We start from the raw sequence: 27,497 nt of genomic DNA, 5'->3' as shown, positions 1-27,497 counted from the left end.
TCTTAACTCCTCTTACTAATAATAAGGGGCCTCCCAGGGCTGGTCCTACCCTTGGGTACTTCTTTCCCTCTCGAGTCACGAAAAAGTTTTTTCAGAATGTTTTGGACATTCCGTTGTTTCACGCCAATAATTTTGGCCTAATTACACCAGTTTTAAGGCCTTCCTCGTAAAGTTGTATCACTCTCACGATATCTCAATGGAAGTATACGGTTTAGACATTGTTAATACAACCACAATCACTCAACCACACAAAATAATGTTAGCAACGGCTATGGCAGAGCCCAAGAAAAGAATTCGACATCCAACTGTCGCTACATCCAACAGGTTACTGAAGAGCTCTTACACAGATTACACTTTCTGTGAGTGAGCCAGTATCTCTAGTTAAGTTCCCAATTAGTCAATTTCACTCAGACAAATTTTTTTTTTGTTTCAATGGCTGATTTTCAATGGCATTGGATTAAGATTCGAGCACTGGGGATCATACCGCCAAACAGAATACTTTTGGGCTTAGAGATTGTGGAATTGAACATATCCACGACTACCATGGAATTCCCCGCCATTTCAATCATTAAGCCAATCATAAAAAGAAAGTTACTGAATGTGGACACGTCTTGCAGGGCAAAGTTTGAAACGTGCTTGGACGATCTGTACGAGTCCCTCCTGCAGCGGTTTCAGATTCAATGCCAAGGACACTCCAGAAAGTCCGTAAACATTGTGGCATGCCTATCAAGTACTAGGGCAGGAGTTGGTGATTATTCATTCCAAATTTTATGATGGTTGCTTTATTAATTGATTTTTCCTGAATATTTTTAGTTTGTTGTACTCTTTTTCTTCTTCCATCTTCCCTATCACGCAAAGTATTATGACTTCTACTGTATATATATATATATATTATATAATATATATATATATATATATATATATATATATATATATATATATATATAGATATATATATATATATATATATATATATATCTATATATATATATATATAATATATATATACATATACATATATATCTATATATATATATATATATATAATATATACACATATACATATATATATATATATATATATATATATATGATATAATATATATATATAATACATATACATAATAGATATATATATCTATATATATTATATATATATATATATACTATATATATATATATACATATATATACATATATCTATATATATATATATATATATATATATATATATATATATATATATATATACATATATATATATATGTATATACAATATATATATATACACATATACATATATATACTCTAATATACATATACATTATAATATATATATATATATATATATATTATAATATATATATATCTATATATATATACATATATATACATATATATATATATATATATATACTATATATTATACTATATATATATATCTATAAATATATATATATAATAAATATATATATATATATATATATATATATATATATATATATATATATATATATATATATATATACATATAAATATATATCATATACATATATAATACTATATATACTATATATACTATATATATATATATATATATATATATATATATATATATATAATAATATATATTATATACTATATATAATATATATATATATATATACTATATATAATAATATATATATATACTAACTATATATATACACTATACTATATTACATACATATCTATATCATACATATATATATATATATATACTATATATATATATATATATGTATATACATATACATATACAAATACATATGAAAGGCCTAGGGTTTTTGATTAATAATATATTGCCAATATGTTTGCTGTGACCTATGGAATGTGAAGAACAGAGCAGAAGCAACGACCCGGGGAAAGCTGACGAATAGTTTTTGTGGATGGCGTGAGATAAAACTGCATAGTTAGACAAGTCAATGTACTCAGGTCATGAACTCTTCTCAAAGTGCCTTTGTGAAACTAGATGCAACTAGTATTGTGAGGCGCTAACGAAGTGTGCGTTCATATATGCGTGTGCGCCTCTTCTATTGATAATGTTGGATACCCAAGTCTATGGGGGATTTTGATAGAGGCGTCTTCGAGAGAAAGGCAAGATGCCGTGGTGCTCACCGGGAGTTTTTTTATGATATGGTGCTTTAAATAATTCGGCTGCTGGGACGGTTCTGGCGGAACCAGCATGGGGGACCGAGAGGGAGTCCCGATGGGGGAAATAGACTTTTGGTGACTATAACTGTTCAGACATTTTTTGGGGGTTTTAATTGAATTGATTCATTATTTATTCATCGTTAATAAATGTATCTTTTGTAATGCAACTCTCTCATTTTGGTTACCTGTTAGAGTGGAGAGAGAGAGAGAGAGAGAGAGAGAGAGAGAGAGAGAGAGAGAGAGAGAGAGAGAGAGAGAAGAGAGAGAGAGAGAGGTTTGTTTGTGGTTTGCCTTGACGCTCGAGTTACACGTTTACCAAATGAATAATGAGGAAATATCCTCATTACAGGTTTTGGTGGCAAGCGGTGAAAAAGCGGTATAAAAGTTTTTTTTTTTTATGCCTGGGAACGCCAATGAAGAGATAGGTGACCAGTTAGAAAATAAAGGGGTTATGGCTTAGCGATAGTTTTCGAACAACAAAGCCTTTGTGGGATTGTGGAAAATTGTTAAATTGTTAGTTTTCAGTTACTTAGTGAGAAAAAATTAGAAATATCTATCGGTTAACTGTGCTAAAGGGAGTGGGAAGGATTTTCTTAGACTCATCATTTTTCCCAGGGAGTCCGCCTAGAAGCAGTTGCAACACTCAGTATGATTTCTGTGTGTAATGTCGAGTGCATCCCGAGATTCCCGTGCGGGTGTTGTTATTAGTGCCTTACGCGAATTCCGAGTTCTTTTTGTTCCCATTATGGAGTGGTGAGTGTTAAAGAATATTGTTTATGTTTTTTTTTAAATATTTCAGGGTTATGGGATTGGTTCAAGAGGTCAAAAATTCTTTTTTTTTGTCTTTCCCCATAGTAGCAAAGTGACGTGTTTTCTTTATTTGCGCGTGTTTATAATAGACGTATTCGTCTTTGTTTAAAACATAAGGGTGTATAAAGATGTTTTTTTCATGCATGTGAACTGTGCTTAGATAGCATATTTAGCTTGGAGACAGAGCGGCCACACAATTTTACGGGCTCAGCACATTTCTGCTAACCGGCCTTGAGAGGGATTGCAAGGAGATTGGGACTACTGGTCTGCCTCGGGGGAGTGTTCTATCGCTTGACGGGGGAGTGTCAACGCTCGGGGGGGGGGAGAAACTTTTTTTTTTTCTCATTGGGGGTGAACTCCTTTTTTTTTCTTTGTGTCGGGGTGTTGGGGGATGAGTTTGCCCTTGACAATGAATTTCCAATGCCAAGACATCAGCTGAATGATTGGTTGATGAAGTAAAATGCCCGTAGAGTCTTTCTTTTAGAAAAGGAATTTTTTTTTCTCTCTTGGATGAAGAGAAAAGGAAATAGAAAGAGATTTTCTTTCTAGTGAATGAAGAGAAAAGAGAATTGAAATGCATTGTATGGGTGTATGTTTTCCTTGTGCCTTGGAAGACACAAAAGGGGAGACACAGATTATTATTATTTTTTTTATTCTGTTGGAGAAATCACTTTGAAAATGGTGCCGAATGGTGATGCCCGACGCCATGAATGGTGTTGTGTCTGTGTGGGTGTGGCAATGGTGGTATGTCATGGTGTTGCATCTGGAGAAATTGTGTGTCATAAGGTTCAGCATTACTGTTGTATGCTATTTGAATTTAACCCTTACTTGAGATTTTTGCAAGAGAATTATTACTGTGGAGAGTTATTATTATTATTATTATTAATAATTATATACTTGAGATGTGTCACGGGAGGGTTGCTTAAGTATAATTATCATTACGGGAGACTTGTTTTACGAGAGATTTGAGATATTTCATGGGAGATTATTTTATAATTATTACAGATAATTATTCATGGAGAATTATTGCAATGAATTAATGGGAGAAGTCTTGTCTTAGTTATTTGTTGAGTTTTTGTAACTTTGGAGAATATTTCAGTCATTCAGGTGTGTTGAATCTTGCTGAACTTTTGCTGAGTTTTTTGCTGAATTTCTGGAGAATGGATAAGCATTAACATTGGTGATGTTTTTTTATACTGACACTAATGATTTTGATGATAGCAAATTTTGGTGATTTTGCTGATAGTGATATTTCTGATACTGATTTTTTTGTATACTAATACGTGGGTGTTGTAATGCTATCAAGGGTGGTGAGATCTTTTTTGAATTTGGGAGAAACTAACAACACATTATTTTTTTTTTTTCCTTTTTTTATGAGTTCAGCAGATAATTGCTTGACATCTGGTGAGTTACGAGAGATAGTTAATAATGCCGTTGGTTTCTCTTTTCTCCTTTTTTTGGAAGTTAGCCATCGCTGACACAAGTTTTCTTTATCATGGGTGAATTTGAGTTTATTTTTTTCTCTCCAGTCGGTGTGAATATTTTTTATTATCTCAGTTCGTGACTTAGAGTCATTGTTCGGGAACGTGTTTGTGTTTCAGCTATTTGATGCTGCAGAGAGATTTACGGGAGAATTCTTGCATGTTTTGAATGCATACGTAGTGGCACTACATTTTTTCTCTGGATATTTGTGTTCCAGATTTTGTGAGTTTTCTTGCACAATACCTTTGTTGTATTTGTGACAACTTTGTGAGAGATAGGAAACTTGGTTAAGTTTTCTAATGACTTATGTCGTAGTACATATGGAGAAGTCTTGGCTAAGACACTTTGAATTTGGAGTTCTGTTATAATAAGTTGTGGCACATTGGTGATTTTTTCTAGAATTTTCTAGACAGTTTTATTTGCCGAGTTTTTGCCCTTTTTTAGCAGTTATGCTAAATGGAGTGTGTTTTATAGTTTTTGACTATAACATTGAGTTATTCTCTGGAGAATTGGAGTTATAATTGGAGATATATTATTTTGGAGATATAATTTGAGATATAATATATTGGAGATATATTTGCCAATGGTGATGAGAGCTATGTTTAGTTCAATTATTTTGCAGCCATCTTTGTTGCAAATGGAGACACATATTTGGAGATTATGGGGCAATATTTGTGAGTGTGTGAGTTAGATGCTTTGAGTGCACATTTTTTTGGAGATAGGATTTCATTTTATTGATATTCCTTTTTGGAGATATATTTTTTGGAGCCTTGTTTTATTCCACATGGAGTATTGGGGAAATAGAGGTAAATATTTTGTATTTGCCGAAATAGAGGTGATTATTCTTTATTCCTGGAGTGTTTTTTTTTTTTTTTTATTAACATATGGCTATCGGAGAAATAAGAGTGAATAATATGGGGTTGGTTATTAACCAAATGGAGGAAATATTTTTATATCCGGAGTGGTGTTATTATTAATATGGTGTCACATAATTATATATGGAGATGGAATTAATCTTTTGTGGGTGACCCCTTTTTTTTGTGGTTGAGTTTTGCTCGAGCCAAGAGAAGATTTCTGTGGTTCTTTCTTTTTGGTTTCGTGACTATTTGGAGGCGAGTGGCACTGCATTGTAGTCCTATGGAGATGTGTGCATTTTTTATGTTCACAAGTGTGTTATTTTGGAGGCATATAATTGGGCTGTGTCATGTTGAGAGTTACATCTTCGAGACAAATTTTTGAACACATTAGTCATATCCTGGAGTTAATTCTGTGAAATGTGTCTGTTAGACCTTTTTTTTGAGAATCATGAGTTTCCAAACTTGTGTGTCTGACTGGACATTTTTTGTGCTGCTGTTTGAGCATACATCCGCAGGTGGATTTTCTGCTGACGAGCGATGTGATGAGCTGTGTACTGTTTGTTCCTTTTCTTCTGATGGTGATAGCTCAGAGCTTTTGCAATATCTGGAAATGTTGACAATAGCATTTCACAAAAGCGCATGGGTAAGAGTTTGCTTTCTGCACATGTCCAGTCGATAAAGTTGCGATGTCGAGAAATTCCGTAACTTTACATGGGACATTTCTTGGAAAAACGCGGGGGGTTATGCATATTATACATGTATTATGTATTTTGTGATGTGGGGAAATCTACTTGTGATTATCCTTTTTTTTTATTATTTTTCCTTCCTTTTCCTACGAGAGATGTAATTGGGGATTGAGTTTTAAATGGCATTTCTTTTTTACCGGGAGATGTGATTTGTCAGGGGTTGTTGTTTACGTAAAAGGGAGTTTGACATTAAGTCTCATTGTAATTAATTGTATGAGCAGTAAAAGGGTTTTTGCTGTTAAACTTTGGAGATTTTTACTGATTTTGTGGGTTTGCTTATGATAACATTCGAGTTTGGAATGTGAGTGCAGAAGTCCGTGGAGTTGCTGTGATTTCTGAGTTGTGTGTGTGCTGATGTGTGAGTTTGGAGAATTGAGTTGGAGAACTTGATGTTTTTTTTCTTTGAGAGCTGTGATAATGACTTGTCATTTAGTAGTCATGTTAAAGGGAGCTAATTGGGAGACGTTAAGTTAGTATTTCTGACCTTTTGGGATCATTGTTTGATAGAGGTAGTATGTCTGGGTTAATTTTCTTGGATTGACCAATGACTTGACTGACATACTAACACACCAAAAAGTCGTTTCCCAACGCTAGCAAATTACAAGTTTCCACGACGGCGATCACGGGAGTCTACAGAATTCAACAGCATGTCTTTTTGGGGATCTGCAGAAGCCGTGAGAAGTCTTCTACAATGAGGGAGGCATTCCGTCTTCCTACAGCTTCCTACAGTTAGCTAAAGTCTGTGCAGCAAGTCGCAGACAAAGAGGGATATTCAAGAATCCGAAGAGAGAAAATTCTAGTGTTATTTGGAGATAAAAGCGTAACAGACTTTATTTTATAATGCCAGAGACGTGCAGTTATTACTTATATTTTATTTCAAGCCGGCCAATGTGTTTTATATTATATAAGCTATTTTGCTAGGCGGGAGCTAGCATTAGTTAGGTGGCCGAGCAGTGAAAGGCCTAGGGTTTTTGATTAATAATATATTGCCAATATGTTCGCTGTGACCTATGGAATGTGAAGAACAGAGCAGAAGCAATGACCCGGGGAAAGCTGAAGAATAGTTTTTGTGGATGGCGTGAGATAAAACTGCATAGTTAGACAAGTCAATGTACTAGTATTGTGAGGCGCTAACGAAGTGTGCGTTCGTATGTGCGTGTGCGCCTCTTCTATTGATAATGTTGGATACCCAAGTCTATGGGGGATTTTGATAGAGGCGTCTTCGAGAGAAAGGCAAGATGCCGTGGTGCTCCCCGGGAGTTTTTTTATGATATGGTGCTTTAAATAATTTGGCTGCTTGGACGGTTCTGGCGGAACCAGCATGGGGGACCGAGAGGGAGTCCCGATGGGGGAAATAGACTTTTGGTGACTATAACTGTTCAGACATTTTTGTTGGGGTTTTAATTGAATTGATTCATTATTTATTCATTGTTAATAAATGTATCTTTTGTAATGCAACTCTCTCATTTTGGTTACCTGTTAGAGTGGAGAGAAAGAAGTGAAGAGAGAAGAGAAGAGAGAGAGAGAGAGAGAGAGAGAGAGAGCGAGAGAGAGAGAGAGAGAGAGAGAGAAAGAGAGGTTTGTTTGTGGTTTGCCTTGACGCTTGAGTTACACGTTTACCAAATGAATAATGAGGAAATATCATCATACATATACATATATATATATATATATATAGATATATATCATATATATATAATATATTAATATAAATATATATATATATATGTCTATATATATATTTATATATATATATATATATATATATATATATATATATATATAATATAAAGCAGTCCCCAGCTTTACGATGGGTTTAGCTTACGACATTCCGAGGTTACAAAGCTTTTCATTTATATTTATCAGATATTATTTCCAGGTTTACGATGCATGTTCCAGGGTTAAGACGCATACAACACAGTAGAAATATGACTCAAGAAATGCAAAATAACCAATATTTGAAGTTTTTTTTATGAAAAATTCACTTTAAGAAAAGCAGCTAGAGCATCCTCAATTTCTGCCATTGTCATAGGGTCATCCTCCTCCTCCTCGCCGCTGCTAGAGAACTCTTCTTGAACGACGTCATGTTGCACGGCCTCCAACTCCAGGTCATCATTGTAAGCTCCTCTTAGTGCTCCTCAAGAAGGTCATTGATGTTGTCCTCGTCGACGACCAGCCCCATGGACTTGCCGAGTGCAACGATCTCGTCAAGATCTGGTTGCAAAACAGTTTCAGGATCGTCAATTGTTTCTGAATCTGCACCAGCTTCGCCCACATTGAATCCCTCGAAGTCTCGGGAGGATACTGCATCAGGCCAGAGTTTCTTCCACGAAGAATTCAAGGTTCGTCTCGAAACCTCCTGCCAAGCTTGATCGATGAGTTGGATGCATATGACAACATCGAAATGCTCCTTCCAAAATTCTTTGTCTTTTATCCAGACATGTAGCAGCTGTTCCATCTCGTCGTGTACGTGGCTCCTCTTGCTAGACAAAATAGTCACACCCTTGGAAGGTGTAGCTACTTTGATGGCATCCTTCTGCTTAAGGATGGTGCCTATTGTCGACGGATTTCGGCCGTATTCCTTGGCGATCACACTCAATCGCATTCCAGCTTCATACTTTTTTATTATCTCCATTTTTGTCTCAAAAGAAAGCACCCTCTTTTTTCCTACTTCAACTTTCTTGGGACCCATGACTACATATATACTACACATAATTAAGTTATGTAGTACGTATACGTATGTAGTAAAGTTCTCACACAACACGATAAAGTAGTACTACAACGAAATCACTGACAAATTTACGTTAATAAACGAAATCGTATAGAACGAACGAATTCCGCGTGCTTACGATACTGATGATGCCGCCGAGTGGCCAAAAAAGCACGCCGCTACGTAGATGCATGATGGGATCATGGGAGAGATGCTGACCAATAGGAGAGCAGGATCTTGTGGCTGTGACTAGCATCAGGAACCAATGGGAGTGGGAGGATGGTGGCGAGTCTACTAAGTTGGCGGCGCGCGAGTTTTAAAACTGTTATCAGTGGTCCTGGCAAATCTTGGGACTTTACAGCAACAACTTTTCCTATCTTGAGCAAAAAAAATCTTCATATTTGCTTTCGTATCTTGAGTTTTTCGTACGTTGAGCCTTCCATATGTCGAGGAACCACTTACTGACCAGAGAAAAGAACGGCTTCTTGGTCTTTACGTTCATATGTAAACAACTGACATAGATAAACTGGGTTCAGCATTTACTAAGGATAAGAGAGAATGTGCCCTCTTATTCTGAGTCCATTTATCCTCTACCTGGCCACAAGACCAGCTAAAAGAGAATTCTCTGACATTAGTCTGGTCACCATGGAACTCTGGAGAGACCATGGAAGGGGAATCCTTGATGATAAGACAGCGACTACATAGATTATCAAAGACAGTTAATACCTCTACTAAAAATAAAAAGAATTAATTATTTATTTAAATTATTTCCCACTTATCCCTTTTACAGCAGTGTTTTAGACAATTACTTGTACGTTATCTAAAATAATGTTCATACCTGGAAATGTAGCACTTACAAGAAGTAGATAAATTTAATTTTATATCTTTTCAGCTGTTGTCTTAAATGTTAATTTTTCAAAAATAAATTCTGGAATAAAACTGTTAAACATTCTACTTTCTTTCCCCAAAGAAAGTGCAAAACTAAACAATATTTAAAGAGTACTTTCTTTCCCTGAAAAAAGTGCAAAACTAATTCAAATTTAAATTATCTGTGTTCAAAACATTACAGAGCATTATGCGTGTTGATTACATTGCTCTTCAAAATAAAATAAAAACTTACTTTGAGAGTGAAAGAAACACCATCTGTGGGAAAGACCTGATCATCTCTCTTATCAACGTGGAGTTCATGCCTAAGTGCTGACTTCAAAGAGTGTCCAGCTTGTTCTCGTACAGCAAATGCAGTTGTTCGGCTAAGTGTTGTTATATGACGCCAGACACCATCAAGGATCAATTTTTGTTGTACCTACCAGAATAAACTATTCTTGTAGGTTAATAAAGTACTGATAACCATACATAAATAATTATGGTGAAAAAGAGATGAGTACGTAAGCATTATGAGCAAGAGTTGTGCAATGCTTAACTCTTTTTAACATTACATAGGTATTTACCACTGTAACTGTTAACTGTTAAGAGAATGTCACTTACATTAGGTGCTGAATTAAATGCTAATGTAAGTAATACTCCACGATCCAACTCTCTATATCCAGACCAAGGTGCCTCACTAGCTTGCTGATAAATACTACTCGTTAACCTGTAAAAAATGGAGGACTTGAGGATATATCATGTTAGCATGTACTATCATATTAGATGTTACTGACTAAGTTCTTCTGGTTTATCATTTCCAATAACATTCATATAGATATGAAGTAGATTTGGATGAGATAGAAGCAGGATTTTGAAACAATGTTATGTTCTTAGGGGAAAACTGAAAAAATTTTGAGGACTTCTACAAAAAAATTTTTTTTTTACAATTTTGAAATCTTTTTAAAAAACACACACAAAAATGTTAGTTTGTAACTTTAAACATTCACATTAGCCCTTTTCAGGAATAAAATTTTAAGGCTTAGAAAGAAACAGTAATTGCTGTGAAGCTCTTTAAAATTAATCCAAAAGACATTAAAGGGATGGGGGGTTGGAGAGAAAGTGGCCAGGGACATGATGCCAATGAAAACTAATGAAAATATTAAACCGATTTATTTAATAGTCAGCAAAACATAGAATTACTGAAAAAGCCTTCACATCCAGAGTGGAAACATATAATTGCTATAAACAATGAATTATGACATTACATTTTTTAATGTGACACCCCTTTCTAAAAGATTTTGTTTCCTCAAGCTAATATTTCACAGCTCTAACCAGGCATAAGGCAGTCTCCTACGTTAAGCTGAACAGGAAAAGCTTTCACCACAAATTCAGGAGTTTGTGCTGAAATGAGAAGCAAAGGAATTTGGCCAACTCTGCAAGTCCCAGTTCCCTTCTGATTTGGAGGAAGAACTCTATAAACCCTTTCTCCTTGTCATGTAACTAAAGCAGAGAGAGGTCACCTTCAATTTCAAGTTCTTCCCTTCCCCCCAGGGTCTCAGGACATCTTTCCTCTGCCCTGGATGACAAGGAGGAACTACTGCTGGAGATTGGCCCCATCTTGACCTTGTTACTTCCCAGGCGGGGCAGTCTACAATCTTGCAACACTCCATTGGAGAGTTCAGTACCATGTTGGAGAGGGATGTCAACCAGGGAAAGAGCAGTCCTAGTCCTATGACTGGTGCTAGGAGCCAGGCAAAGTGGAGCAGAACTCAGCTCTGTCCTGATCTCAAAGAAGAGGAGTCTGTGCAACCTACTCACCGAGTAGGCCTAGGCCTTTCTCTTAGGCTGACGCTGAGTCCCTCACAGTACGACCTCTATATTGCAGGACATCTTCCACTCTTTGGAACTTCGAGGGCACAGAAGAGCAGGCTACTGAATCCAGTCTTGCCCTGCGGAAGTGTAGTTAAACTCAACTCACCTTGCAAGCTCCCTCAGACTGCGTAATGGATGACCTTCAAGATCCAACTCACCAACCAATGAGGAAAATAAAGAGTGAAAGAGGGAAAGGTCCCTCGCCACAAACTCTCAAACACAGAGCCCGGGACACAACACCCTACCTCCTCAACAACTGAATGACTACTGCCCAGGTGTAGGCAATCCCACTTACATGTAACTGCAGCAGTTTCCAAAAAATCCTACATCACATTTATGACACAACACGCCCACATGATCTCAAGATCAAAACACACACACACAAATTCATCAGACATAATCATCCATCCATACAGGTGGTCTTCTATTCCTCCGTGGACGCTGATTTCTCCGTTTCACTTTGACCACTCACTTGTGGTTTCACTGATTCTTCTGAGACTGAATCATCACTTGACATTTTGGTTGAGTCATCAGATAGGGAAGCTGGAACTACAACTGGTCGCACATCCAACACATGCCTCAGCATTCCATCCATGGAAATGTTGTTCAAGGAGTTCACATGAATAACCATCCCTTTATGCCACTGAGTAGCTCAACGGGCGTCCGGAGGTTTCACCCACACCTCCTCTCCCATCTTAATTGAAAGGGGTGTGTCTTGGCTGGTATCTGCTCCTTTGGGGGCTACTGAAGGGTATCTCCACTCATATCTGTACACAGTATGCTGTGAAACAGATGATTCATCCTGTCCGGACCTTGGTGTGCTATTGTACCAGAATACGGCTTCAAAAGAACTAATTCCTCCCCTCTCTGCAATAGCCTTGATCGTCCTATGGTGCCTTTCAATTATGCTATTTCCTTCCGGTGATAAGCAGCCCGAAACGCCCTAACATTGTTCCAACGAGACAACATATCTCCTAAACACTGTGACCTAAATGCTGTACTATTATCCTGTAATAGTTCATCAACTGGCCCTCTTTCCAAAAAGATATTCAACTCAGCTGATATTTCTTGAGCATCTTCTCTCTTCAACTTCTTCCATATTGCAAATTGACCTGGACCACAGTCAACCACTGATAAACAGGGTATCTGTCTGTAATGAGTAACATCAATAGCTAGGCGCTGCCAGTTTCTTTCAACACTTAATTCACCACCTTTGTGTACCACAGGAGCAGGATCAATGGACTGACAACGATCACAACACTGAACTACTGTCTTCACACATTCTCTGGAAACTTCAGGATCCAACTTCTTGGGTATATATAGTGTTCTGTTAATTCCCATATAGTAGTGTTTATTATGCAACTCTGTTAGATCAACTACAGCACCTGCACAGAGATGTGCATACTCAACTTCATTGCTTGCCAACCAACTCCTCTTGACTCTCGTTAGACTATCAGTTTTATTCTTCTCTGTAGGCACCATCTGAACCACAATATTCAAACCAAATTCTAATCAATTCTTTCAATGTTCCCAAAAGTCTCTTGATCATCATTTCTGCAACTCCCTTTGTGTGAACACGCTTCTCAGCACTTATTACAGATTTCAACCATGCTCCCACAGTTGCAGAGTCAGTCCTCACCTCTATTGACTCAAGGCCCCATTTAATGGCCACAATTACCCCTCTCAAAACATTTATCTCTATAAACTACACCCATAGCAATTTTGCTGGCATCACACCACACAACACCATACTTAATACCCGGCACACACCAATTTCCTCTCACAGGATCATCTAACTTTACTCTCTCTATTACCTCTTTAATCATCCATATGGACTGCTCACCAACAGGATTTTCCCAATGTGCTTCTGAGGCTCTTCTCTAATGTAGCTGCATGCAACTCTTAACCATCCAGCTATGGGATAATGGCCCACTAATGTACCACAAACTGAAAACACTTCCCTCCTTGTAAGCATATCTGTAACTTCAGGCACCTTATTACCTCTCCGAAACATCCACTCTCCTCCAACTCTTAGCAGTTGCAATCCTAAAACAGCTCCTCCATTGAGTGACTCAGTGGACTTTGTTATCAACCCAAATGTAAGTGTCTAATTACCTCATCAACAGAAGCTATTGATTCGTTCACAGGAGTGTCATCTACATATGAACTGGTTGCTCTCTTGATTTTTTCATCCTTACTCAATACAGTCTACAGTATCTTAGACATAATCTGTGGTGACGAGTTTAACCCAAATCCCAATCTTGTAAGGCAAAATGTCTGGCCCTCATAGTAAACTAGTTGATATGGCCACAATTTTGCGTCAACGCTCAACTGTAAGTAGGCTGACTTCAAATCCACAACAGACACATTCTCACCTGTCTGTCGCCATATCACAGAGTTTCTCACTCCATATGCCAGTCACATCATCACCAACGTGACACTTGACATTCACATTAAGTTCCCGAAAATCAAGCACTGGTCTCATCTTATTCTTTGTTGGCTGTTCCACTGCCATTAGAGGAATGATACCTTCTTTAACTTCTTCTTTCCATGGAACTATCATCCCTTCAGCAATCCACCTGTCCACTTCCTTCTCAAATTCTTCCTTCTTCCAACCTTAAAGCTTTTTATCAAAACAACTTATTTTACTTGTCAATGTCACAGGTTCATTGTTATTCCAAAACCACCTGACTGTCAATTTCTGTCCATCAAACACTGCATGAAAGTCTGGGTCTTCAATAACAACTGTTAGACAACCGTCATCACTCACCACTAAGTATATGCTCAATTTCTTGACTAACTGAAGCAACACCAAAGGCACCAAAATATACCTTGCCTTAGGTCACTGTGACACTTCCCAAGTGGTCAATGACAACTCCTAACACCACACCAACACAGCACTCACTGTTACACATTCACCATTCACACCTATCTTCACCCAAACTGCAACTTTACACTTAATGTGACTCCCATCAAAAGCCCTGATATACACCTCACCTCTACACTGGGGCACATACCTGGAATGTATCACCGATGTAGAGCAGCCTGTATTCACAAGTCCTTTTGCAGGCTCATTATCAATCCAAACAACAATCCTAGGCAATGTATCAAGGTGCGCCTTTCTATCACAAGGGCGGCTACAAGTGCAGCAGTCACCCCTTACTCGTTTTCCGCAACCTGTTCTTGATAATGACTGGCAATATGACCAATTTTATTACACCTAAAACATCTCACCTTTTTCTCTTTACAGTCTTTATCATATGAGGGCCACCACATCGGAAACATTGACCCTTAAACTGGATATTCTCAGGTTTCCCCCCACCACCTCCTCCATTCTTCCCAACAGTCACAGCTACCACTCCACCTTGCTGTTTAGATGACAAAATCCTAGCATCATCATCATATTTGGCACTTGCTGTAAAGCAACACTAATATTATCCAAGAAACCATTGACAAGAGTTAGTTTCACCATATTTTCTAAACCAACCTTATCAAACTTAGCTAAACTGGCCAACCTCCTAATCTCATTGGCATACACATCAACTGGTTTTCCTGTCCAGTTCATCTGAACCAGTTTTCCAAAAGCAGAGAATGCATCATCAGTAAATGCTACTTTCAGTTTTTCCTGAATTTTCACTACATTTTCTTGGTCTTCATCACTCATCTCCAAATAAAGTGCTAGTGCATCACCCTCTAGATACAATGGAATAAAACTGGCGAAGTCTGATATATTCTGCAGCTTAGCCACTAAGGTTACCTTCTTCAACCATGATACGTCTCCTTCGCCAGTGAATGGCTTACTCAAGTCCATTGTAATTTAAGTCGTCATACTTTCTTGGAATAGGCCTAGAGAACTTGTACTTAAAACTCACCTTGCAAGCTCCCTCAGACTGCTCAACTCACCTTGCAAGCTCCCTCAGACTGCATAATGGATGACCTTCAAGATCCAACTCACCAACCAACAAGGAAAATAAAGGAAAAGAGGGAAAGGTCCCTCAACAGAAACTCTCAACCACGGAGCCCCTGGGCACAACACCCCACCTCCACAACAACTGACTGACTACTGCCCAGGTGTAGACAATCCCGCTCGCACACTGCAGCAGTGTTTCCAAAAAAATCCTACATCACAATTATGACACAACAGGAAGTTTCTCTGGCAATGTTGATCTTTATCTTGTGGCCCAGGCATTGCAAGTCTCAGGAAGACATCTTCCACTCTGTCTTCCTGCCTGCAATTCATTGGGCCCAAACAAGTCCATCGTGGGCATCCATGGAAGTGGCTTGGCATGGGCTTCCTGGGGATGGAACTTTTCCTATCATATTTTGACCATCGAGGCAAGAGCCAGTCTTCTCGCTCCTTGCATGTAGTTTCACAAGAAAATTCTTGCCATGAGATACAAATTAAGTAGCGGTCAACGGGTACCGAAGACAGACTTACTGCAGGTTTTTCCCCTGCCAGAACAATGTCACATCTCAGGTTTAAGATTCTCTTCCATCTTCATATTTGACTTGGCATGGGAGGAGACGAAAATAGGAACAAGTGTACCCTGCAGTACGCTCAAGGACCATAGCACACAAGGGAGGATAGGTTGTAAAAAATTAACACTTCGCCCCACAGGGAAAGCACTCACATTAGACAAAAAAAAACCATAGGTTTTGGGTGGTGGACAGATTCACTAATGGTGAGCATTAATATTACGCACGCCATCGATTTTGGAGAATCGGGTGGGAAAGGCGTTTAATGGCAACTTTTAGATTGGCTCAGCTTGCCGACTCTAGTTGGGTCAGAACATGGTTGTGTACTTAACTCTTAATCACCGAGCCGGTATTTCCGAAAGTGTCTCAGGTCTGCCAGCGGCGTTCGCAAGCGAGTGCCGAAACGGAAAAAAAGTTTTTTTCAAAAAATCACAGCACGTTTAATTTTCAAGATTAAGAGTCCATTTTTGGCTCCTTTTTTGTCATTGCCTGAAGTTTAGTATGCAACCATCAGAAATTAAAAAAAAAATATCATAATCATATATAAATATTGGAATATATGACGGCACGAAAAAAATTTCATATATAATTGTATACAAATCGAGCTGTGAGCAAAACGGTTAAAGCTAATGTGTTTATTATTTTTTTATTGTATTACACACTAAATTGTGATGATTTCGGTATATAACAAATTGTAAAACGATCAAAGCAACACAGAAATTATCATCACAATATAATGCATGAATTTGTAACGCGCTAACATAAAAAAAAAGCATTTTCAAAAATTCACCATAAAATGAAATATTGTCCTAGAGACTTCCTGTTTGTTGCAAAATGAAGGTAATTGATTGCATATTACTAGGACGTAAATGTTATAGCTTACAATTGCAGTTTTCGACCATTTTCTATTTATCGTTATTTATATGAAAATATTTCAAAACTGATAAAAGCTACAACCATGGGTTGTTTTTAGTTGTATTCTACAGCAAATATTACAAAAATCAGTTGAAAAAATTTCTGATTTTTTCGGAAGAGTTACCGCGCGGGCATAAGGAAAAAGTTTTTTTCATAAATTCACTATAAATCAAAATATTGTGCAAGAGACTTTCAATTTGTTGCAAAATAAAGGTAAATGATTGAATATTACTAGAATGTAAGAGTTTTAGCTTACAATTGCGTTTTTTTACCATTTCGGTCGAGTCAAAGTTGACAGAAGGTTGAAATTTTGGCACATCGTTATGTTAAAATATTTAAAATCTGATAAAAGCTACAACCATGGGTTGTTTTTAGTTGTATTCTACATGAAATTGTGCACATTTTCATATATAAAACTTTATGTAACGGCTAATAAAAAACGGTGCAATCATTACAACTTTACTATGAAAAAATGTCTGATTTTTTCGGAAGAGTTACCGCGTGGACGTATGGAAAAAGTTTTTTTTTCATATTTTCACCATAAATCGAAATATTGTGCTAGAGACTTCCAATTTGTTGCAAAATAAAGGTAAATTATTGCATATTACTAGAATGTAAGAGTTTTAGCTTACAATTGTGTTTTTTCACCATTTCGGTCAAGTATAAGTTGACCGAAGGGTGGAATTTTGGCACTTATCATTATTTATATGAAAATATTTCAAAACTGATAAAAGCTACAACCATGGGTTGTTTTTAGTTGTATTCTACATGAAATTGCACACATTTTCATATATAAAACTTTATGTAACGGCTAATATAAAAAGGTACAAACATTACGAAAATCAGTTGAAAAAATTTCAGATTTTTTCGGAAGAGTTACCGCGCGGGCGTAAGGAAAGTTTTTTTCATAAATTCACCATAAATCAAAATATTCTGCAAGACTTTCAATTTGTTGCAAAATAAAGGTATATGATTGAATATTACTAGAATGTAATAGTTTTAGCTTACAATTGCATTTTTTTACCATTTCGGTCGAGTCAAAGTTGACAGAAGGTTGAAATTTTGGCACATCGTTATTTATATAAAAATATTTCAAAATTGATAAAAGCTACAACCATGGGTTGTTTTTAGATGTATTCTACATGAAATTGCGCACATTTTCATATATAAAACTTTATGTAACGGCTATAAAAAACGGTGCAATCATTACAACTTTCGTATGAAAAAATGTCTGATTTTTTTGGAAGTTAGAGCGCGGACGTAAGGAAAAAGTTTTTTTTTCATAAATTCACCATAAATCGAAATATTGTGCTAGAGACTTCCAATTTGTTGCCAAATAAAGGTAAATTATTGCATATTACTAGAATGTAAGAGTTTTAGCTTACAATTGCGTTTTTTCACCATTTCGGTCAAATATATGTTGATCGAAGGGTGAAATTTTGGCACTTATTGTTATTTATATGAAAATATTTCAAAACTGTTAAAAGCTACAACCATGGGTTGTTTTTAGATGTATTCTACATGAAATTGCACACATTTTCATATATAAAACTTTATGTAACGGCTAAAATAAAATGGTGCAAGCATTACAACTTTCAGACGAAAAAATTTCTGATTTTTCAGAAGAGTTACCGCGCAGACGTAAGGAAAAGGTTTTTTTTTCATAAATTCACCATAAATCGAAATATTGTGCTAGAGACTTCCAATTTGTTGCAAAATAAAGGTAAATGATTGAATATTACTAGAATGTAAGAGTTTTAGCTTACAATTGCATTTTTTGACCATTTCGGTTGAGTCAAAGTTGACCAAAGGTTAAAATTTGGGCACTTATCGTTATTTATGTGAAAATATCGTAAAACTGATAAAAGCTACAACCATGGGTTGTTTTTAGTTGTATTCTACATGAAATTGCACACATTTTCAAATATAAAACTTTATGTAACGACTAATATAAATCGGTGCAAACATTACGACAATCAAACAAAAAAATTTCTGATTTTTTCAGCAGTTACTGCGCGGACATGGGAAAATGTTTTTTTTTTAATTCACCATAAATTGAAATATTGTACTAGAGAATTCCAATTTGTTGCCAAATGAAGGTAAATGATTGAATATTACTAGAATGTAAGAGTTTTAGCTTACAATTGTGGTTTTCGACCATTTCGGTCTAGTCAAAGTTGACCAAAGGTTGATATTTTGCACACCTTCTTTTGAAACTCTAGACCAGTCAAAGGCGCTGTAATCCCAAAATGGCACAATAAGTAAAATTCTATTTATGCAGTAGTATAGTACTATAGAATTTAGTGTACAGTACATTATAGCATTATAAATACGTACTATAAAGTAAAGAAAGCCTAGCTTTAACCCTTTGGGTGTCTAGATTATGTAAAGATATAATAAGGTTTATACAGCGTACAGGTAGCTGTAGTGTTCAAGTTACGATAATTCGTCTTACGATAGTCCAATTTTATGAGAGACCAAATTAAAATATCCTAACTTTATCCCATCTTCTAGTTATACAAGTTCAATAACAGCAAAAGCGAATGATGAAAGTATGGTTTTAACGTTATACTCATTGTGTGAACGTGTACAGCCATGAACAACTGAACGAGAAACTACTTTTTTTTTCTTTTCTAAGTACAACCGAATTGGATAATATTCGTTTGGCTTGTATTTCAATCATCGTACTAAGGTAAACTATTACCGTAGTTATTACAAATGACGTTATGTAGAGTAGAACTGAGATATCTTAACGTAATAACTTATTCGCTATAGATCAAAGATCAATCGGGAAACATACTGTTAAATTTAAACCTAGTTATAACTGAAGCTCAGAAAACTGTTCATGCTGTTAATGACTATTATCGTACAACGGCAACAAGGATAAAGCACCAGTAAACGTATGCCATCAAACACAACCATAGATAAAACTGAGATAAAATCATTTAAATCAAAACTACTATGCCAATATAAGATACATAACATAAAGTTTGTATCACGATGATATAAAGGAGAATTGCGAACGGAACCACATAATTTTTGTACGCAATAAACATGCTGCCAACGTAATCTGTTAACAAAAAAAAAAATAGTAGTTCACATTCACAACAAGACATATTCAATTCATATTTCCACCTAAAAACACGTTGTATAAGGAAAAATAACCTTGTTTCAGATAAGTCAAGAGAATTCGCTCAGAATTGCGTTCGTTAATTATGGAGAAACAAACTCGTATTCGCCATCAGCTGATTTCAAACCACAACACTGGCTGCTCCGCGGAATACTGGCTTAGATTTGACGTAGTATTTCATAATACAATAATATGAGAATACATACAATATTATTGAATACAGTGAAGTAATGTTTGACTTTTTAAAGGATTTATGGAAAAGATGCATAATTAATAAAATAACACCATGGATTTTTCGGAACAGTGGCGGACAAGAGCGAACTTGAAAGAACATCCCCTGACAACGTGGAGCATAGTTACAAAGGCTGCCTTAATTTGTATCATATTTATGTACAAAAATAAAAATACCCTAAACGTAATATATTTTCATACACATTTTAAACATAAAAGCATAAACATTTAAAAAATCGACACATCGATCGCTAAATTTGTACTCTTTTTAACTCGATATTTTCGGAAGAGCGGCAGACGTCGGCTTACAAGAACGAACATGAAAAAACATCGTATTTGATAACGTAAAGGGCAGTTTCAAAAGCTGCCTTTTTATCATATTTCTGCACAGAAACAAAAATACCCTATACGTAATACATTTTCATACACATTTTAAACATAAAAGCATAAACATTTATAAAATTGACACATCGATCGCTAATTTGCACTTTTTTTTAACTCGATATTTCCAGAAGAGCGGCAGGCGGCGGCTCACAAGAAAGAACATGAAAAAACATCGCATTTGATAACGTGAAGGGCAGTTTCAAAAGCTGCCTTTTTATCATATTTCTGCACAGAAATAAAAATACCATATACTGAATACATTTGCATACACATTTTAAACATAAAAGCATGAACATTTATAAATTGCCACATCCATAGCTAAATTTGCACTTATGTAACTCGATATTTTCGGCATAGAATAGCGTCACAGGCATATATTTTCCTACTAATACTTATGTAATAACTCTCCATAAAATTTGTTAATATAATTTGCATAACCTTTATGGTCTGAACAGCATTTCTACAAATATATGAACTCGTTAGACAACGGCGCTAGCGGCGCTGTTAACTGAAAATTGTGCCGTAAAAATACCTTGTTTTTTAATGAATATTTTTGACGACAGCCGTAAAACCAATTCGCCGCTGAGCGATTGCGCCATAAACCGTGGGCCGCCTGTATACGCAAAAGGGGTTGTATATGTAGTCTTTTTCAACTTCTTGTGGAAGGCAAGGAGAATTTTTAAAATTTCCTTTCTTACACCATGTGGATTTGCATATTTTCATCTTTCCACTGATGTTTCTTTTTTTTTTATTAAATTAGCCGACCTCAAAGTTTCTCCAGCCTGGGATGCTACTTATATTTTTTTAGCCCAACTCTTAAGGGTTAGAGCAAAGGAGATAAGTACCTGAACACTCAATCATCACATTATCACTCACTCTACACAAAAGAGGATCACAAACTAAAAAAACAAAAACTCTCAAAACACATGCTTACCAACTACAGGCAGTCCCCGGGAAATGGCGGGGGTTCCGTTCTTGAGACGCGTCGTAAGCCGGAACATCATAAAAAATCCTAAGAAAACCTTACTTTTAATGCTTTGGGTGCACTGAAAACTATGTAAACTGTATTCTTATTGCATTTTCCATAAAAGAAAACATTCAAATATTGATTATTTTGCATTTTTGGTCACATATTTCATCTGCCAGATGAGCATTGTAGGCGTCGTAACCCTGGAAATAATGTCTGATGAATATAATTGAGAAGCGCCTTAACCTCGGAACGTCGTAACCCTTGACTGCCTGTACTTGACACACTCAGGGCGAAGAACTGCACTGCCCGCTGGATTCTGACGTCGTAACAGGCACAAACAACCAAACAAGAACAACCACACAATTCAATAACTATACAACAAAAAACCACTGCACAATCACTAACAACATAAAAAAACAATAACATGACAAGTCAGTGCACCACCTACAACATCAAGGAACCACAACAACTCACCAACAACAACAGTCAAAAACTCACAACTCACAAACAGTTTAAGGTTGGAGTGAAAAGATATTTTTATTGAACACTGAACATTTTACATAGGCACTGTCTGAAGACTTTCTAGTGGAAGACATTTGAGTTTTTAATCAGTTTTCCCATTTACAGGGGGTCCTCGAGTTACGACGTTGATCCGTTCTTAAGATGCGTCGTAACACGATTTTCAGCGTAAGTCGGAACATTAAAAAATACCACATGATTTAATGTAAATACGTATCAATAACAACGAGAGAACAATTCCTTACCTTTATTAATTTGGTTGGCTTGCACACTGGAGAGGAAGCTGCGGTGCTGGAGAGACTGGGGGAGGTTAGTGAAGAGAAAAAGAACCTCCAGAAGATGCTGGAGATGCTGGGGCAGGTGAGTCTTGGGGTGAGGCAGAACATACTGGAGATGCTGGGGCAGGTGAGTCTTGCGGTGAGGCAGAACCTACAGAAGGTGCTGGAGATGCTGGGGCAGGTGAGTCTGGGTTAGCAGAACATTCAGAAGGTGCTGGAGATTGTGGGGCAGGCGAGTCTGGGTTAGCAGAACATTCAGAAGGTGCTGGAGATTGTGGGGCAGGCGAGTCTGGATTAGCAGAGGCAGCTGAGGTAGAGGGTACAGGATCTCTTCTTAAAATACTGCTCCAGGTTAGTCTGAACAGAGAGCAACCTCTTTTCATCCAAGATCTCCTTGTAACACTGCATCAAATCCATGATGCCTCTGGAAACCCTAGTGAACCTGTCCAAGTTGGGATCCTGAGCCTCAAAAGTTGCCAACGCTTGCTGCAACTCTGCAAAACCTCTTGCCAAGTCCTGCCTTGTGAAAGCCTTAGGCTCTGGGGTGGGTGCTTCTTCTTCTTCCTCTATCATCTGCTTCTCCAGTTGTATCAGGTCCTCAGCAGATAACTCCTCGCCATGAGACTCCAGCAGCTCTGTAACATCATCAACCTCCATCTCCAAATTGATTTCCTTACTCAGGGCAACAACGTTCTTGACAACTTGCTGAACTGTGTCCTCAAACCCATGGAAATCATTCACAAATTGAGGGCAAATTTTCTTCCAGACGCCATTCATGTTTGTTTGCTTAACCTCCTCCCAGGAATCAGCAATGTTCTTTACAGCATCAAGGAATGCTTGTAGGATTTCCAAAAGTCCTTCAAAGTCAAGTCCTTCTTGGTTTCAGTTGCCTGTAAAGCCATAGCAATTGTCCTTCGTAGGTAGTAGGCCTTGAACGAAGCAATCACTCCTTGGTCCATAGGCTGTAAAAGAGCCGTGGTATTAGGTGGAAGATAAACCACCTTGACATTAGGGTTGAAGTCTCCCAGCTGGGCAGGGTGTCCAGGGGCATTGTCCAGCACTAGCAACACCTTAAAGGGGATACCCTTGGAGGCGCAATACCGCTTCACACTTGGAACAAAATGGTTTACGAACCAGTCCTCAAACACTGCAAGTGTCACCCATGCCTTCTTGTTGTACTTCCAAATTACTGGTAGTTGACCCTTCCAAATGCCCTTGAGTGCCCTTGGATTTTCAGCCTGATACACCAACAAGGGCTTCAGTTTGAAGTCGCCAGCAGCAAGAAGTAAAGTTAGCCTCTCCTTGCTGGCTTTATGACCGGGTGCTGACTTCTCCTCCTTGGCGATGTAAGTGCGGTTAGGCATACGCTTCCAAAACAAACCTGTCTCATCCACGTTAAACACTTGCTGAGCAGAATAACCCCCCTCCTTAATGATCTCAGACAACGCTTTAGGAAATTCGCTCGCTGCTTTCTCATCCCCACTAGCAGCTTCACCTTGCACTTTAAGGTTATGGTAATTGGCTCGAGCCTTAAATCGCATACACCAACCCCTACTAGCCACAAACTCTTCACTTTCACTTCCCTCTCCCTTTTCTTTTTTCAATGCTTCAAACAATCTTTTCGCCTTCTCCTGAATCACCATAAGGCTGACTGGGATACGCCGTTGATTTTGGTCTTCCAACCAAAGCACCAATAACCTTTCCATTTCAATTATTAGACCACTACGCTGCTTGGTTATCACTGTCGCTTTCATAGGAGCAGATCCTTTCACATGTTCAACGATGCGCTCTTTATCTTTGATAATGGTAGCAACGGTCGAACGGCTAAGGCCAAGCGAGCGGCCAATGTTTGTTGGCGTTTCTCCCTTCTCAGATCGCTTTATAATGTCCACTTTAATTTCCACGGTGATGGCCTTTCTTTTCTTCGATGCACTACCATCAGAAGAGTCCGCCTTGTGCTTGGGAGCCATAACAAAGAGCAAAAAGTTACAAAAACGATACAACACGAGGGAGAGAGAGGCAGCGTAAACAACCAAAATGGCGTATGGGCGAGGAATGAGCGTAGCGAAGCGATGCCGTCCTCTCCCCCACAAAGCATATTCTTCCGTGCGCCCGGAACTAGTTCGCGTTTGTTTATGTCGCTTACGACGCTAAACCGCGTAAGATGGAACGACGCACAATATTATTTTTTATATTTTTATGGGGGCGCGTTCGTAACCACGAAACATCGTAAGTCGAGACCGGCGTAACCTGAGGACTTACTGTATACCATAGTGATTTGATTTTACTCCCATTCTTTTTATGGTCATCTGCTTATTTGACTTCTGATGGTTATAATTTCTTTTCCCTCAGATGGATTTAATGTTGCCATAAATAATGGGAATTCTTTACATTTTTGACTGACCTTTTTCACATATTACTACTAGTGGGGAAAATAGAGATATAAAGTATGTAATGTGAATTAATATCTCGTTTAGAGATGGGTGACATTCATTTTGAGATAAATTTTTTTGCTAGAGTGAATACGCTTCATGTCTTGGGTTTTTAAATTAATTTTCCTTTTTTTATCATGTTAGTGTTTTGGGGAAATAAAGGTTTTAATTTTGGATATTTTTGGAGTTTATTTTAGACTCAATTTGATAACACTGTAAATGATAACAGATATCAGTTGGAGATTCTTCTTAGGGTATGTGCCAGATGTCTGTTTGAGAGCAGTTCATGTTACCAAATCTTTTTTTAAGACAAGGCTATAAATAGACCTTGTAATAGTGGTGGCAGTGTAGTAACTTAATTAGGGGAAATTAAGGCACAATTAGGCATAAATTAAGCATAATTAAGTAATGAATAACTCACATCTTCAAAGAAATGGTTTCAGGGGCTTGAATGTAAAAACTGGCCACTCAAGCCAGGATAGCACAGGGGAGTTCAGTTTCTTGTAGCCTATAGCTACCAGTGGATAAGGGTGTGTCTGAATTAAGAGGGGGTAACCAAGCAGATACTATAAAAACAAGAGAAAGGAGGGGGATTTAGATGAGTATTGGATCTCTCTCTCTCTCGGGATTGTGTATCTTTTGTGTGTGCGCGTGTGTGTTGTTAGGGCATTGCAACTGAAGGTGGGACAGGATGTTATGATTAAGAAAGTGGTCAATAACAAAGTTGTTTTTTCTCTGTATGTAGTACTTTATTGGTGCCTAATTATATTAAAAGAATATATATCGCAGATGCGCTACATTCAATTTCTTTGAGGAGATGCAAATACTGCTTGAATCAGCAGCTGGGGACTAAGAATAGACACAGTGAGCGTAGACAGCAAAAATTGCTCACAGGCAGAGGAGACAGATCATATCTCTCATAACTTTTCCCCCCTCTCTTTCATCATCCGTTGCCATCTGTTAAGGTGGTTTTTTTCTGTAGAGTACTGGGAATATTAGTGTTTGGAGATTTATATATCTTATTTTAGGTGGTGATTTGTGGAGGAACTTGGGGAATATTGCTAGTGTTCTTATGATATTGAGATCCGATCGAATCCTAAATACTGGAGCTTTTTTTAGTTTTGACAAAACGCTGGGGGAGAGACAACAATAAGACTTTGCTTCATAAAGTCACTATAATTACACCAGGTGTTTGCCCTTTCCAAGGTATTGTGCATGGCGTTTTCTCAACCAGTACAGATTTTTATTGAAGGAGTTAATTTTTTAAATGCCAAGGGAATTAAAAATGATGCAGAGGCATTCAAGAGGCAAAAACCTAGTTGGATTTCAATATAGGGGACTTAGTACATCACTGCCATAGCTATCAGTATGCAAAATATTGGTCATGGACCGAGCTTCAGTCATTTCTTAGAACAGCCTATGGGACGGAGGAATACAGATGGGGATATGGTCCGAGACCTGAGAGGTTTCTACAAGATTAGGAAAGGTCAGAAGACAATGGCTGAGCAAAGATCTCAGCTTTTTGATGCAGCAGGAGAGTTGATAAAGAAATTGAAAAACTTCACATGGGTAAATGGTAATATCTCCCTGGAAAACTTGCACAGTTTGTTAAATTTTTCCTGGCTTCTACAGAAGATCCAAGACATCATTGTAGATAATTTTTATGAGAAAATCAAACCCAAGTCAGACGAGGAATTCATCTATTCTCAGGTCCAGAAGTACATGTCAAAATGGCCCACTGTTGATAGCACATTTTTTTTAATGGTACCATTCCAAGGAACTCAACACAAAGGGATTTAAGTTTTCCTTCCCACCAATTGTGTGCCAAAGTGGAATATAATAGAGGATCTATGGATCCAAGGCAATAGTTGCATTGTTTCGATTGTAATAGGCAGGGACACATAAAATAACAATGCAGAATAAAATACTGAGGAGGTTCAGATCATTTATGGTGGTCATGTTCATCTCAGAAACGGATGGATACAAGACCCACACCTCAGAACTCAAGAAGTTAAAAAGCTCCCCAAGCAGGTCACCCAAAGGGACCTAGGGATCAGCAAAATTTTTGGAAACCTGATGAACAAAAAGGGTACAGATGACTTGTACATGCCATTGTGGTCTCGTGGGGGATGCCCCAGAGCCCAGGCCGATGGTGCAAGGAACGTGGTTGATGTGGAGATCCCAATTTTTATAGATAAGGGAGCTTCAATTAATTCAATGGCCTATGATCACTCTATGTTTTCCAAATACCCTCAGAAACCCTCAGCAGAGACGGTGTGTGATGTGCAAGCCCATAGATTAAATACCTTCGGTTTTATAAGGGTGTGGTTTGCATCACAAGAGGGTGCCATGTATACGTAATGGCCATAAGAATAGTGTATATAAAGGTGTTTTATTAGAGGATGTTATTTTAAATCCATGGTGGGGGAAAAAAGAAATAAAAAAAAAAAAAAAAGAGGGGGGGGAAAAAGGTGGAGTGGGAAAAAAGAGAAGTGGAACGATGACCATGGCGAAAGTCAGGTTGGGGAAGTGAAAATGCCCTGAGGGCGCGTAAGCGAAAAGTTGAAAGGGGTTATCAGTATGGTGTTGGTAAACAGGTTATCAAATACAGGTGCCACATGGGTGGAA

General features: G+C 37.5%; 1 protein-coding gene across 4 annotated transcripts in view; it reads right to left on the bottom strand.

Moving 5' to 3' along the window:
• The window catches only part of LOC135215389 (sorting and assembly machinery component 50 homolog), a 562,240-nt gene that overhangs the window by 220,335 nt on the left and 314,408 nt on the right, over positions 1 to 27,497 (bottom strand). For all 4 annotated transcript variants that reach the window (XM_064249976.1, XM_064249977.1, XM_064249978.1 and 1 more), the window contains 2 exons: positions 10,284 to 10,389; positions 9,919 to 10,101 (listed from right to left, as the gene is read on the bottom strand). In XM_064249976.1, the coding sequence (XP_064106046.1) occupies positions 9,919 to 10,101; positions 10,284 to 10,389 (289 nt within the window). The remainder of the gene's footprint in view (positions 1 to 9,918; positions 10,102 to 10,283; positions 10,390 to 27,497) is intronic.

The sequence above is a fragment of the Macrobrachium nipponense genome, chromosome 5 (genome assembly GCF_015104395.2).
Source record: "Macrobrachium nipponense isolate FS-2020 chromosome 5, ASM1510439v2, whole genome shotgun sequence".
Lineage (NCBI taxonomy): Eukaryota > Metazoa > Arthropoda > Malacostraca > Decapoda > Palaemonidae > Macrobrachium > Macrobrachium nipponense.
The sequence above is the reverse complement of the archived record's forward strand: the minus strand, read 5'-3'. Positions and strand labels throughout refer to the sequence as shown.